This window comes from Brassica rapa, chromosome A09, assembly GCF_000309985.2.
Source record: "Brassica rapa cultivar Chiifu-401-42 chromosome A09, CAAS_Brap_v3.01, whole genome shotgun sequence".
Taxonomy (NCBI): domain Eukaryota; kingdom Viridiplantae; phylum Streptophyta; class Magnoliopsida; order Brassicales; family Brassicaceae; genus Brassica; species Brassica rapa.
The window spans coordinates 36,191,771-36,207,030 of NC_024803.2; the positions used below are offsets into that span (position 1 = coordinate 36,191,771).

General features: G+C 36.7%; 2 protein-coding genes across 4 annotated transcripts; one reads left to right on the forward strand and one right to left on the reverse strand.

Annotated features, from left to right (window-relative positions):
• Nucleotides 1-1,960: 1,960 nt before the first annotated feature.
• LOC103841645 lies at nucleotides 1,961-3,739 on the forward strand. The gene has a single exon (XM_009118195.3). The coding sequence runs from the start codon at nucleotides 2,185-2,187 to the stop codon at nucleotides 3,526-3,528; it is 1,344 nt and encodes a 447-aa protein (XP_009116443.1). The 5' UTR covers nucleotides 1,961-2,184; the 3' UTR covers nucleotides 3,529-3,739.
• Nucleotides 3,740-7,425: 3,686 nt separating this feature from the next.
• LOC103841646 (villin-3) lies at nucleotides 7,426-15,105 on the reverse strand. 3 transcript variants are annotated; one of them, XM_009118196.3, is made up of 25 exons: nucleotides 14,900-15,105; nucleotides 14,741-14,766; nucleotides 13,774-13,879; nucleotides 13,473-13,572; nucleotides 13,202-13,270; nucleotides 12,866-13,102; nucleotides 12,599-12,776; nucleotides 12,351-12,483; nucleotides 12,023-12,182; nucleotides 11,796-11,946; nucleotides 11,604-11,704; nucleotides 11,357-11,515; nucleotides 10,872-10,940; nucleotides 10,726-10,794; nucleotides 10,504-10,641; nucleotides 10,192-10,320; nucleotides 9,890-10,037; nucleotides 9,767-9,777; nucleotides 9,554-9,694; nucleotides 9,340-9,465; nucleotides 8,987-9,049; nucleotides 8,705-8,806; nucleotides 8,322-8,538; nucleotides 7,995-8,194; nucleotides 7,426-7,911 (listed from the first exon to the last, which is right to left on the reverse strand). In XM_009118196.3, the coding sequence occupies exons 3-25, from the start codon at nucleotides 13,827-13,829 to the stop codon at nucleotides 7,798-7,800; spliced, it is 2,871 nt and encodes a 956-aa protein (XP_009116444.2). In that variant the 5' UTR covers nucleotides 13,830-13,879; nucleotides 14,741-14,766; nucleotides 14,900-15,105; the 3' UTR covers nucleotides 7,426-7,797. The 3 variants fall into 3 exon arrangements, with proteins under 3 accessions (XP_009116444.2, XP_033135965.1, XP_033135964.1); XM_033280074.1 differs by having other exon boundaries at nucleotides 13,774-13,870; nucleotides 14,980-15,082; XM_033280073.1 differs by having other exon boundaries at nucleotides 13,774-13,870; nucleotides 14,900-15,059.
• Between the last annotated feature and the right edge of the window lie 155 nt (nucleotides 15,106-15,260).

The window sequence follows — 15,260 nt, forward strand, 5'->3', positions numbered from 1 at the left end:
AAAATCTAAATGCATTAGTTAAAATCTAAAACATTAATACTTTATAGCGATATTAATGTGTAACAAATTACAATTAATTAAACGAAATAATTGAACATAATTATTTTAGCACACTACCTAGAACGGGAAATCTGCAGTGGAAGGAGACACCTCCACGTGTGCAGGAGGTTCATCAGAAGCTTCCAATGAGATGCACCATCGTCAGCATTCAACACCTACACACTTGTTCTCACGGACTTCCAAACAAAAAGGTCAAATCACCATTTTTATACTATGACCCGGGTTTTTGATTTTTCTTTTAATTTCATCCATTCATTACGACCCTTACTCACGTATCCACCGTCGGATCACGGATCCTAGCTGTAGCCAAGGGGGTAGATTTAATGAACTGGGGCCTAAGACTGGAGTACTAACTGCATTCCCATCAGGCCATCACTTTTCTGACATTTTTTTTTCTCTTCTTCCTGTATATTGCCATTTTTGGCTCAAAGGATTTTTTTAAAAGGATGATTAAGCACTAATTTAGTTTAGTATACCTAATTATTTTAGCTAAAAATATGGTATTTGTAAAATAAAGTACTAATATTCAACCTTATAAGATCATTTCCAATGTATTTTTTCTATTTCTACTTCTATAATAGAGGAATTCTATAATAAAGATGATTTTTTTCTAATGTATTTTTCTAAATAAACATCTTCAAATACAGAACAAGATATAAAAGAATACTATTTCTTCCACTATATATAGAGAAAAATAGCAATTTTTATTTTGGAGAAAAAAATAGAAATAAATTGGAGTTTTTTTGAATTTAAATACTATTATAGAGTTAAAAACAGAGATTGGTTAGAGATGCTAAAGTATTTAAAAATGTGTTGCTTAGAGTGCAATCAGTTTTAATTACTCACCGATCAAATTATGCATTCAACTGTGTATTCTGGCTTCAAAAACAAAAAGTGTATTCTGGCTTCAAGTCCTAAATAATGCACTATAATTATCTTAACACAATAGTACTACTAGCAAGTGTCTAGGTAGTTAATTACTCACCATTCAACTGCATCCAAGTGAGTATTATGGCTTCAATTCCTATTTAATGCATTAAAGTTAAAGCTATCGAAAAGTTACACAATAGTACTTCTAGTAAAGTCTCTAGGTAGTTAAACTCAATGAAAAACCAATAACTACACGAAATTAAGGACAATCTCGTTGGAAAACGACATTCCATAAATGTCAAATTACTTCAGAAACTCCATGTAAAATCGGTACGCAATGTAATGGTCAAAGTAATTATTCACACATTCCTAAATTTTTCAATGTTTCACATGGAGTAAGTGATGGTCAAACTTTTTTTTTTAAAAGAAAATTAGGCGCACCCCGTGTTAATCAAAATAGGTTTATTAAAAACACGATAATAGTAATACATAGCCTAATCACACGGTACTCTGTTTTTATAGGCTCGATACAATTAACTAATGACCTCTCTCATTATTCATGAACAATGATAGATGATAAAAAGGCTACATACAAACTCTCGAATTATTTCTTAGTATAAATGCTACTTAAATTGATTAAATTTATAATAAAAAAAATCGAATTTATAATAAAAATTTTATTCTTAGTGGAAGCACCGTATCCTATTGGTTAAGGTTTAACTGCTTCTACATCCAGGTTTGAGGTTCGAATCCCAGACTATGCAATTTATTGCAGATTACAGGAAATCCAGGTTTCAAGTCCCAGAGAGAGCGGTTTATTAAACAATTATGCAGACTACAGAGAAAAAACTTGTAAATGATCTTCAACATGGTGCAAGTAAATCTGGCCAGGCGTAGATTTTCATAGGACGGCTCAGGTGATGCAGTTAGGCGTAGGTCTTTATAAGGCAGATAGTATTGTCGGTTGTCGAATCGTCTATGTAATATTTTCCATATCATAATTGTAAGATCATAATAAATCAGCGTTTTAAAAAAAGACAGTCTCTTCCCACATTTTCGTTTGTTTCCAAAACAAGTATCTGAACCAACATGACCCGACCCGGGAGCAATAAATAGTAAAGTAAAATCAAATTTGACGCAAAAAAAAATATTAAAAGGCGAAATTCGAGAAGAAAGCCAAAAAAGAAAACTCTGCTCAGTCTCAGCCTCTCGTCACCACTAACCAGAGAAGAAGCTCCTCCATAGAGAGGGAGAATGGGTTTGATATCAACAACGAAAGAGACGAAGAATAGCGGAAGAGGAATGGGCTTGCTCTTAGTCTTCTTCCCTGACCACACCGACGTCTCTCCTTCTTCTTCTTCTTCTTCATCTCCGGCAACAACACTCTTCCGCACCAGATCTTCCCGCCTCCTCCTCTCCAAAGCTCAATCCACAATCTCAATCTGCATCCTCCTCCTCCTCCTCACCCTCTTCCTCTTCACCCTCTCCACCTTCGAGCCTTCCTCCGGCTTCCCCGCCGTTTCCCACCGTCGCTTCCTCCTCACTCGCGACGTCGTCCCCAGAACTACTCGAGGCGTTATCAACAACCGCAACCGCAACCGCTTCGCTCTCCAGGGGATGGGCACTCTGTTTCTCAGAGGAACCAAGAGCATGCACGATCTCATCGTCGCTCATATCGCCTCCGATACGACGGAGGAAGATCTCCGCCTCTTCGTCCGGCTGCTACACCGCTCCGGAGTCACTTCCCGATCCGACGTCGTTTTACTATCCAACTCCAAGAGGTTCGATAGATTGATCGAAGAAGAGAACCACTCGTTCTTAAAACTCGTCGACTTGTACCGGAACTCGAATCAAACCGACTCGGTTTGGGGGTTTAATCTCTCCCGGTTTATGAAGAACCAATCGAAGAACGACACGTCTGAGCCTATTTGGGGGAAGAAGACTCACCGAGCTAATAACGAGACCGAGTCGTTGACTCACGGCTCGGTCGTGGGGTTCGACGTGGCCGAGTTAGACCCGGAAAACTCGCTATCCGGGTTTATGGACCACGTACCGATAGCCTTGAGGAGATGGGCCTGTTACCCAATGCTGTTGGGCCGAGTCAGACGCAGCTTCAAGCACGTGATGCTCGTCGACGCGAAGACCTCACTGTTCCTCGCCGATCCGTTAACCCGGATTCGTAATCGGAGCCCCGAGACAGTCCTCTTCTTCTCTAAACACAAGAAAACGTCGGAGGTTAACCCGGCGGTTATGATCGGAGGAGCGAGAGGGATCAGAAGGTTATCGAGCGCGATGCACACCGAGATCGTGAGGGCGACGATGCAGCAGCAGCGGAAGAAGAAGAGCTCGGCGTCGGAGTCCGTCGTGCTGAGTCAACTCGTGGGGAATGTTCACATGACGAAGGGATTTGAAGTGGTGGGACCGAGTGAGTCTATAGCGGAAGCGAGTTCGCTCGCTGAGTTGAGGACGAGAAACTCGGCGGCTTCGTCGATAAAGGAGCATGATATAATACAACGCGGTAATATTTTGGCGGCGGCTATTATGAAACGTATTTGTTCGGCTTCTCAGTTAGATTCTTCTGTCTATAGTTACTGTTAGCATTATTTTTTATTGTGGAAATTGGAAAAAAATGTGGAAAAATACAAAATTAGCAAAGATGTTCGTTGTATTTTAATAGGTTTTTTGTACACATTTGACATTTGTTATGGTTTCAGATTTTATTTCCCGGATGGTGTTTATTTATGTCCACGTTCTATATTTGTGATTGATTTGGTCTTCTTGATATAATCATATAAAAACAGGAAAATAATGAGTGAGTATTTGCATTTTTATTTTAGAAATGTCGGTAATGCACCTTTTTTTTTGTCAAAGTACTCCATAATTTTGTAAGAAATGCTATAATGTCACTCTATTTTTATTCCAATTGTAGAGTAAATCATTTCATAATTGAATAAACATGGATTTACTCATAAATAAAATAATCATTTTTTTTTGTTATACTCCATTTTCACTTTTTTAAAAATATAATTAGAATATTCCAATGCATCATGAAACTATTCTATTTTGAAAGAAAAAAAATAAAGTTTTACATTTTTACTAGATGCTCTCACTACGGTAATGCATCCTATTTCATTATTTATATTAAGGATATAATATTATATCTATTTTTGTCTGGGGATATATTCATATCTTTTGTGCCCATCAATTATGGGTCTCTCAGACCTACCCTTGTTGGTATTGTATGTATGAACAAATGTTACCTTTAGATAGTGGTCTACATTGTTTATCTTGATCAATTAGAAAGGGGAAGAGGGAATGCATGCATCATGCATGCACTATAGACTATGGTGAACATAATTAAACAAAATTTAAACTAAAATTTGTTTAATTATTTTCACTAAAAGTTGTTTAATTAAACAAAAATTTAAACTAAAAGGCCTTTAAAAAAAGAAAAATTAAACTAAAAGTTTAAATGGCATACCACTATAAGTCGATAACCTATGACTCCGCCGATTAGTAAAATATGTCTTAATTTAGTGCCCAAAAACAAAAAAAAAGTATGTCTTAGCAAAAGGGCAGCTATAATGATATCAAATTTTCTTAATTGTAAACTAACTATTTTATTAATATGTTTTTAATTGCTATAGCGATATTCGTCGCATGTGTTCATTTGTTGTCTTTTGAGCTGGTTAAAGTCAATTTGTCCACCACTTATATATTTTTGTCTAACACTAGGAACTTTATAGAAACTCTTTTCTTCAATTATTGAAACTATTATTTTAGCAAAACAATAATGTCCATCACGAGATTCATCGTTAGAATCGGATTCTCTCAAATCTTACCAATTACCATCGAGGCATCAAAGGGTGACATAAACACAACAAAAAAAAAGCTCATCATCTTATCACTTGATTCGGTTGAAACTTTTTATCTCCACTCATTACAGACTTACAGTCACTTTCGATATATATATATATATATATATCACATTTCAATTTGTTACTTACTTATAGTATAGTACGTAAGTCAAAAAATTCACCCAAGTCTAGTTGAATTATTGAACTATTTTCTTGTTTTATGGTGTAGAACTCAATTGAATGCTGTTAGCACTTATTTGGTTTTCTTGTATACTTTATAACTTTTATATGGAGTCGCACAATTTTAGATTGATTGAATATGATAACATTATTTATAATCGTATATCAATAATTGCTTTGGATATAGATGAAGTCAGTATCTTTGTATGTCCAGTTGTCCACACACGATAAAAGCGTGAGGTTGTGAAGAGAGATGAACAACAAAGAACGATAACAAAAGAGAAAATATTAAAATAAAACAAGGTGGTGGGGTTATTTCAAGGAGTATCAAGTTAATTAACCCTATAGTCTATACTCTACAGTGGCTTCATTTTGAAGCCAAGAATTTCCCATATACCCAAACAAGCGTGCTTTGCTTTTCCTTTTCTTCTTTTCTTTTTACTATCTCAACGACTTTAAATATTTATACCGTTTTAATCCAAATTGTACAATTCAAGGATCAAGTAACAGAAACATTACATTTGTATTTAAAAATCCTTATAGATATTAAGAGATTTCCTCGATCAAAAAAAAAAAAAGATATTAAGAGATTTCTAACTCTTACATTGCTTGTCATATGCGTGTGGTGCTTCCAACCTTGGATATTAGCCTATTAACTTGGCCAATTTTTTTTGCAAATGCTAAATAAAATGAAACCATGTTTTAGATATCATAAAAGCATGAGGTTGGACTTATTGTTCTCTTGGAGATTAGTTGAGCATTTAGTCTACACATTTTTAGTTATATAAAAAGTTTAGGCTCCGATTAGTAACATGCAAGACTCCGTAAAACAAGTGCACTGAAATTCTAATAGTAACAAAAACAAATAGATAAATAAGTATATATAGAAATTTTTGTTATTAATCACGGTGGTGCAGTGCGGTCTGTCACTATTCGCAGCTTTAGCCATGAGGATAAAAGAATGAGAGAAACCAAAATTTGCTAAAATAAAAGTAGAAAAGCTTGCGCAGTCTACCTCTTTATTATCTTTAACTAAGAGCAACACACTAACATGTTACAAACATAAAACAATATAACCACGTTGCGATGGCTTAGTGGTTTCCACTAGGAGAGGAGTTGTCATGTTGGTCTAGGTCAGAAATTGATTCTCCTATAGTGCAAAATTATTAGCTCCACATGTGGCCACACGGATATGGGTCCATGCTTACGGCCCATTTGAATTCCCAGGAGAGGATTTATCCGTGGGTTCCACCTTCCATCCGGGAGTTAGGTCTGTATCTTTAATAGACCCGAATTTAATTCTTTATTTTAGCAAAAAAAAAAACATAAAACAACATTTAATGAATTAGTTAGCCGAAAATTAAATTTTATTTCTTAAAAGAAATACCTTCATAGTAATGGAGAGTTACGTTAATGTTATAGGATGAAAGCATTCTTCCCACTAAACCCTTATATGCATGCATGTTTGTTTATTCTATGAAAGATTAGAAGAAACTTGAGGTTTCCACTATATTGGTTTATAAAGCATCATCGTTTCTTGTTTTCTTTTTCTTAGTACATTCTTAAAAGTATCTCGTTACCAAAGTTAGTTTAATTCATCATAAAAAGAGTAAGCCGGACAAAAGGGAACCGACACTCTTTCTTTCATACTCGTGCCAAGAAGTCTTCGTTGTGGACCTTTGAGTGTGGACAGAGAGTTCGTGCAAGACTATATGGCTGCTGTCAGTCAAGCTCAAAATGTCGTCGTCCATTCGAAAATTTTCTTTTTTATGTCGATTTTTAGATTAATGTCAGGATAATAACCACGATTATCCAATTTTCAAATTCGTTTAGTTTTATAAATGGCAAAACGATGTGTAATACGATTCTTACGTAGTTCATGCTTCAAACTTCAAATGGTTACTTTTTGTGTGGTTACTTACTAACTAGCAACTATGCAGCTAATATATAAGCAGAAAAAAAAAGTAGAAACATACGTAGACTGTGTCGGTGATAACCATTTTTAAAAACCAAGAGAATTTAATAGTGGTTCTTGTACGTTTGTTTGAGTCAACAAGTGTTAGATCATCATTATCACGTTGGGGAATGATGCAATTTTGACGTAATCATTATGATTCCCAACTAATTTGTTTCCTTGATTTGTTGCCTTAAACAAAAAAGAAGAAAGAAAGATAGTACCAAATTGGTGGAGAACAGGTCATACAAATAGACAATATAATGTGGTTGTTTGCTCTATAGATCACTCTACTTTCTGGTTGCATTATGATTTTGAAAGAGAATTGAAAGTCCATTAAATTTCAACTGTCAGCACATTAATAGGGTGTTTCGTAAAAAAAAAAATTAATAGGGCTTCTCTAAGTTTAGTTAGGTATATACATTTTATAAACCACCATAACGATAACGCGTTGCTAGCAAAATAATGAAAAAACATTAAACACATACATTGAAGTGTCATGAGTGTGTGCAAGTAGACACTTGTTCTTTAATAAATCATTCAAATCAAAGAATTTACTAACATCATCACACAACTGTCCTGACCCACAAAAATGCAAAACAACACCAATCAATGAATACAATAACACATCACAGTGATGAGAATAAGAAGCAAAACCCAAGAACCCAAAGCTACCCATGAAGAGCAATTTTTTTTTTCCTGAAAAACCAAAACAATACGAGGATACGCAAAAGGAAACCAAAACAATAAGAAAAAGAAAGAAAAAAAAACAAACTGATCATTCATTGTCTTCAAAGCTGCAGCATTAAGGTCACCACATAACCAACAGATCGTGCCTTTGTTCTTAATTTATCTTGACCTTTATCTGGATACGTCTTAGAACAAGTTGAATTTCTTCTTCAGCAAATCTTGCTTCCATCTAGGCAATTTGTAGAATGCTTCTTTCTCCATCCCAAATACAGTCTTGAACTCTTCCTCAGACAAGTAAGCCTGATAGATCGTTTGAGAGTGATAAGATACGACACTTTAAACGAGAAAAAAAAGAGAGGATAATGTTTGCTGAAATGATTCACCTCTCTGCGTTTGAAGTCAATTCCTTTCACTGGTTTATCGGATTTGGCTTGTAGCTGTTGGTAGGTGAAAGTTGCACCAGTTGTTCCTGCTTCCTCAGCAATCGCGTCTGCTGCAGGTGAAACTTCCTCTTCTTCCTTGGCTTCAGCAGATTCTTCAGAAGCCTCCGCTTCTGAGAAGGCTTTCTCATCTTTAGCTTCAGCTGTAATCGCACATGCAGTGTTATCAGCATGTTCAAATCAAGGCAGAAAAAAAAACGAATAAACAAGCTCATGTAGTTACATATGTTGACTCTTTAACTCATATAATGCGATAGATGAGCAACTTACCGGAAGGGCTTGTATCAGGTGATTTCTTCTTCTCATTAGTGAGAACTTGCGAGAGAGCAGCCAGTGCTGCTGCTCTTTGTGACGATCGGCTTGTCAATCCTGGTCTTTGTGGAGGTGAATTTGATGATGGTGAAGAGTTGAACGCGGATGATAATGCGGCTAACGCTTCAGCCCTTTGTCTTGGACCACCTTGATTTCCATTTGGCCTGTCCCGGTTCTGCAGTTAAAGCAATGATAGTTTCAGTCAATTGATCGAGAAGATGGGACACTAGTTAGTAGCTGTGATTCGCTAAACATATCATAGTAATAAAAATAAAATAGCCTCATATATGTATCAGTAAGAATTTAGTATAAAATCAAAATTTTGAGCTCAGACTATTTACCGGAGAGCTTGTCCCTCCAGAAGGAGAATTAAATGCGGAAGTCAAGGCAGCTAGAGCAGCAGCCCTTTGTCTTGGTCCTTGGTTTCCACTGCTAGACTGGTCCTGCAGCGTAAGGATAAATCATACACCAACGTTTCAAGAACGTTTATATACTAAATTTAAAAAATCGACTCATCAACAGCCATTTTCCAATCGTCACATCTGTTCTTATGTGCTACTGTTAGACACAAAAGCAAGGAACCATAAAACAAAGGATGTGGTATCTGCAGCAAGCATGTTTACCTGCACAACGTGGTGTGTACCCAGTAATGATGCTGCCTTCTTCTGGAAGGAATTTCCTTGCACCTGCATTACATGTCCCGCAGCTTCCAATTAAATCTTTCCTCCTCTATAAATGCAGAGGTTTCTCATTTATGGCATTTAACAAATGAGATGTCATCTGACTTATTTAGATTTGTATGAGGTTGGTGAAAACAGAACTGTCATTTGCATACAGTGTAACAAACTTATTGCTTCTAAATGAGTATGCTCCCAAACCATCTCTAACCGTATCACATTAACTAGCACCTTCCTGAAAACAGACGCATTCTCATTCTAAATACCCACAACATATCTTCGAGGACAGAAAGACTTACAGTCGCTTTAGTAGCATCCCACGAAAAATAAGTGGTGAAGAAGCACGGTTCATTCCCCTCAGTGATTTTGTACAAAGGAACTTTTGGAGATAAGCCTTCCAGGGAACCAGCCAGATCTATGTATCTCTGCGCAGAAACCACAGAATGAGAAAACAAGCAAAAGAGAATCAATAGATAACTTATGCTCAGAAGCAAAACTGATGAAGCATATTACTTGGCCAATCTCAAAGGCGGTTTGCTTTTCCTTGGGGTCCACACATTGACCAACCCACACAAAAACTTCAGCGTGAGTATCTAGTAAATGCATATCCTCCGTCAAGAGGTCATCTTGATCAAAGTTGTGAATCTCTTCAACCTGTGCAAAGTAATGTTAAGTCATGGACGCATCTTGATTAAAAACGTTGGATATATGTTTCTAAATTCTCACCTGAAATTTTCCTGAGGATCCATGTTGACACATTGAAGAGAGCAAAACAAAGTTAGAATATGCGTGCCAATGACCCTATTGGAGATTATTAGACCCTAATAATTGATGATCGATATACATTACCTCTGTTGAATGAAAAGGAGAACAAGTGAGGATCTCTGACAGTCTCAGGGGAAACCTTCTTGCTGGTGAAGTTCTGTTTTCCCCCAAGTGCAAACCAAAAGGATGAGCTTTCCGTTCCTTCCTTAGCGTGCTTGATAGTAACCCCAGGCTGACTTAGCAGGAAAAAAGATAATTAAACTTACCAATCAAAGAACTGTGTTATGAAGAAACAATGTTCTCTAAGCTTCATATAAAGTTGTACAATATATATACTTGGGACAGTTTCAGCTAAACTAAAATGAAAGACAATACAATTCAACTACCTTTAAGAATTCGGCAACTTTAGCAGCCAGTTCTTGCTGCTCATGCGTACTTTGGTTTCCATGCCATAAGAACATGGAAGTACCGGACTGTAGAAGGAAGCAATCGTAAGAGTTCAAAGAAGTTGCCACCTGCAGAAACAGAAATGTCAGACAATATGCAACAGAGGTAGTAAAAACCACAGTAATATGTGTTCTTAATACAAAACTGAAAAGGAACCAGACATCCTTATTCAAATTGTATATCTCACGAATAGATAAACAAGGTTAGCAGTGTAAAAGTTTTAGCAATAGAGAAATAAGGTAGACACACACCGGTTCAACTTGTAATGCCTTGTTATTGTGAACTCCAGTTCCAGACACTTGAATAAGTGCAATTGATTCCGGCATGTAGGTTTCGTCTGTTGAACCTTTCTCTGTCACACTATTTTTGTAACCAGAGCTCAAACCACCCTAAAAGTTAAATGTAACCACATCAACTACCAATACATTGTCTTGCAGCAACAATCAACTTACATTAACAATCAAAAGAAATACCTTAAGGACCACCATGTGTTCAAATAGCGCAACAAATTGAGGAGGCTCTTTACCCTCGAAGATACGGGCCTGCAAGAAGATCAAGTTATTCAACAATCTTTTAGTGCTCGTAGCTATTGGCTTCCAGATGAGAAATAATACACTACCTGCACTGGTCTTCCCTTCAAAGAATTTGTCATTGTGCTAGCCAGACGGACTGCCGTCTCTTGATCCTCCTAAACTTGGAAGAAAAGAAAATTTAGATGGCTAGAAGTTCAAGATTATACATGAAGCCATAAACTGAATAGCTGAAATCCATCAAATATGTACCCAAACTTTGAGCACTACCCCAACAATAGAGAGACACAGCTCATAAATATAAATACAATACTAACAGTAGTCCCCAACAACTAAAGATCAAAACTGCAGCACAATAAAAATTACCACTTTTGCAACATTTTGCTCCTTGGAGATAAAATCATGCATTAGGAAGAAGCCAAACATGTCTGCTTAGTCAATATATTTAAATGTCTAAATATCCCATTTGCAACTATTAGCCGAGGAGCTAGAAATACTAATGGAAGCCAACTAAAATAGAGACATTTGTTTATAATCATATGATCACTAATAATGCACCTTTTCTCATAATTACCTGAATGCTATTCTTTCCAAACCAGCAGCACAAGAAGTAGTCTTCTTTCCTTTCACCAGAATGGTAGGCATAAAGGACTAAATAGCAGTCCCCAGAATAGAGTTTTCCGACATCATCTTTGGATACAGGAGTCTTGGCCTTATCATCGATGTACCAAACCTATTACATGAGCTTAATGAGTTCGGATGAAAAATAAACAATTAGATTTAGCACATAATAGTATAACAAGTCAGGAGATATAACAGACCTCTAACTTTCCACCTCCTTCAAGCAGCGGTGGAATATCCTCATTCACTGGTGTACTTTTTGACAAGCCCTTTAACCCAACACCTTGTTGTTTAAGTAATGCTAGAAAATCGCAAAACACCAAAGTGAGCCAGGGCTAAATAAAATCACTCATTTTTTCATTAATGATTTGAATATCAAAACAAATCTTTACCAGCGACTTTTCCTCGTCCTTCTTCGTTAGCAGGAGCTGCCGAGCCTGATGGCCAAGAGTCAAAGTTGGACTTGAAAGAATGGGGCTCATAACCTTGGATAACACGGGTTATGCGTGTTGCCTTTGGCCTATTTTCACTAGCAACAAAGTCCTGGAGAGGAAGGTGAAAATGAGAACCAATGCTCAGACATACTAAAGCTTAGCAAGTTAGACGGTTCCAGTTTTACCTCAGCAGCTTGGATAGCAGTTTTTCTCTCTTCAACTTGAGTTACTCGGCCAACCCAGATAAATACCTCAGAACCGCAGTCCAAAAGGTAGCATTTATTGTTTTCCATCATAGATTTGGATAAGTTGCCATCTATAGATTCTACCTGACCATCAGCGATACTAAACAAAGGGCAACAATATATCAGCTTCTTAAAATAAGGCCTAAAATGGGTAACAATGCAAAAGAAACTACCATCATGCCATCAGGGTAGCGTTTACATCAGTGTTAAGAGCAGATAGTATCTGAAAACCAATAGAGAAGAGCCAGATCAAAAGGAAGATAAGTACCTATAAAGCTTAGGCGGAGTTGTCTCCGGAATAATGTCATCCTCACTAGCAACTTTCCTAGCGATTGGAGCAAAACCCCCAAAGAGGACCCAGAACTCGCCAGAATCTGATTCTGTATCTAATTTTCCATCATCTGTTATGCAAGCAAATTATTATACATGCATGAGTACCCTAATCTGTGTACTGAAGAAAAAGTAAAGAAGAAGATATTTCAAATACGAAGTCTAAATGCGTCAGATACAACTTACCAACGATAGCAACGTCACATGTTCCTTCATGAAACTTGTCTTTCAAATATTGGACGACTGCCAACGCTTTAGCTCTTTCTTGGATATTTGAATTTGCACCATTAAACTGATAAATCTTTTCCTTGGTGTCCAAGATAAACACATCATCATGATTCAGTGATGACCGAGCAAAAGGAACCTACATAGGAAAACAGATAAGCTCACATACAAAGCAAACACTCCTGCGAAGAGAGTACCACACTTCCAAAAATCTGCAGAAAAAGAAACCTGCTTCAAGTGGACCGCACGTTTCCCTTTGCAGGTATACAATCGGGTTTCAAACTCCTCCTCCTCAAGTTTTTTAAATCCAGAGGCAACACCACCCTCTAGCGGTATAATGCAAGGCTTGAAGTAAGACAAGAACTTGTCAGATTCATGACCTTGAATTTCACGGTGTTGGACAGCTCGGCCTCCAAGACCTGCATCAAGTTCAACCGTCTTCACAGCTGCTGTTCCAGCTTCATCCTGGAATCATCAATCGCAGATTAGTAACAAAGAAGATTCATCTTTGTTTTTGTTCACTATATGTTAACAAGACCAAAAAAAAAATAAAAAAACAGATACCTGGCTTGTATCTTTACCAATCCAAAAATGTATATCAAATAGATAAGCACCCGCCTTATTTTGTGTTGTCTGCATAGATCAAAGAGAATCATGCGAAATGTGAAAATTAATAAAGGGCATATATACTATATTTTATACATAACTATACATATGATCAGACAAGAAAGTATGTTATTCTGTTATGTAAGCCAACATAACGGCTTATCTTATAATCTGTCTATTGATAAGCATGTATAAAGAGGGGAAAATAACAGTGAAAGAAATCCCAAACCTGCAAGACGATGTAAGTATCTCCCATATAGAACTTCCCATGTTCAGATTTGGGCACTAGAACTGGCTGAAAATTTTCGATTCTCCAGATTTCAGTACCTCTAATAAATGTTAAGTTCAACACCTCAGACAGCACAGAAACATTCAACTATACCAAGAAAACTAGTGCATGCAATGCCGATACCCAGATGAAATTGCATTTTCCTCTGCACTTCTACGCATAAGCAGGTAACGATTTTAATGCTTCCCTGAGATCTAGTATTTAAAGCAAAACGGAAAAATAAAGATTTGTGAAAGGATACGGTTTCTGCCCGGCTCCTTGAAATGCAGGATCCAATACTTTTGTTGGCCCAGACATTTTGCATATAATGGTCGATCTCTGCCTTCAACTGAAAATACTTAAACTACCTGCCAAGAATACATAACAAACAAGGAAAAAAGGTCAGCCTCCGATAACTAGAGAGCACGTTTGAGCTATATTTTTGAACTCAGCAAACATCATACAAAGACTCCTCAATTCCCTACCAGAGTTCACAATTTTCTAGCAATCATTCAGGAAATTAATCAAGCTTATTGTTATTTGGAGAAGGTTAACACAAAAGTCAACAGTATCCCTCTTGGACTTTTCATTGCAAGAAAAAAAAAACAAAGTGGTGAGTGGTGCGTTAACAACAAAATCCACTCAACATCTAGGCTTCCATCACACGGAGTTTCATGAAATCCTAAAAGATCAGCTGTGACTGTGACTGTGAGCAGAGACAATACAGTGAACTCTTATAAGATTAGCCTTGATGAATATCAAATCAAACCTTCCTTCTCTTGTACATTTCCACCACCACGTAGTAGTATTACATTAACATAAGAGTAGCAACTAGCAAGGCTCTAAAATTGCTTTTTATTTCCATTGGAATCTCAAGAGCACTCCATGTTACAATGGAAGCAGTTGTTTGTCTAACCTATTAACACAATCACAGATCGTGCTCTTGATTTGATATCTAGATCAGGAAACATTCTCGAGTGACGAGTGTACGGTATACTACTTCATCAACTCCTGTGTTCTTAGCTGATATAGCAGTGATAAGCTAAGTTTGATATAAACCCTAACTTAAACGATTCCCAGGAAATAACCAAAGCTGATACAGAGCCGAGAATTGAGCAGATAAAGTACGATTCAAGTAAACAACAACGGATCCATTGCATGAGCAGATAGAATAAAGGTATGAAAGCTAATTGAATCGAAAACCAGCTGATACAAAGCCCCGAACGTACCTGAATAGGTAGATCTCCGAGCAGCACTGTGAAGGAGAGAGCCAAAAGAGATGAGTAGAAATGAAAAAGGAAGAAGCATAAATTAGAATTATTATTGAAAGGAGATATGCGCTGTGTTTATAACTAAAAGCGTCTCTCTCTCTCTAAATATATACATACCCTTTTTAAAAATTGTTTAGCTGTTTGATTTATCCAGATAGATTTATAGAAACGAGCTTCGTGGAGATTTCTAGATTTACAGTGTGCGTAGAGACGAGGAGGCGTGGAAGATGATGATGAAGGAGAGAAGAGGTTTGAGGAAAAAGACGGGAGGGATAAATAAAGATGATCCGGTCGTGATGGTGGCTGCTTTTCCCTTATTATTATTTTTTTCTCATTTTATGATTCTTCAACAATGTTTATATTTTTGGTGTTTTAAAATATAATTTTTAAACATGTATGTGTTAATTTAAAATTTATTAAAAATTGTTCGACCATTTATATTTTATAATATATTTTATTATTAGTCGAATTATTGAAA

What these genes read in the sequence shown, in the direction of transcription:
- LOC103841645 (XM_009118195.3), top strand. Translation starts at nt 2,185, where the DNA reads ATGGGTTTGATATCAACAACGAAAGAGACGAAGAATAGCGGAAGAGGA.
- LOC103841646 (XM_009118196.3), bottom strand. Translation starts at nt 13,829, where the DNA reads ATGTCTGGGCCAACAAAAGTATTGGATCCTGCATTTCAAGGAGCCGGG. An exon ending in ATGTGACGTTGCTATCGTTG is followed by an intron (nt 12,484 to 12,598) that starts GTAAGTTGTATC and finishes CTTGCATAACAG; the next exon opens with ATGATGGAAAATTAGATACA. An exon ending in ACTCCGCCTAAGCTTTATAG is followed by an intron (nt 12,183 to 12,350) that starts GTACTTATCTTC and finishes CCCTTTGTTTAG; the next exon opens with TATCGCTGATGGTCAGGTAG.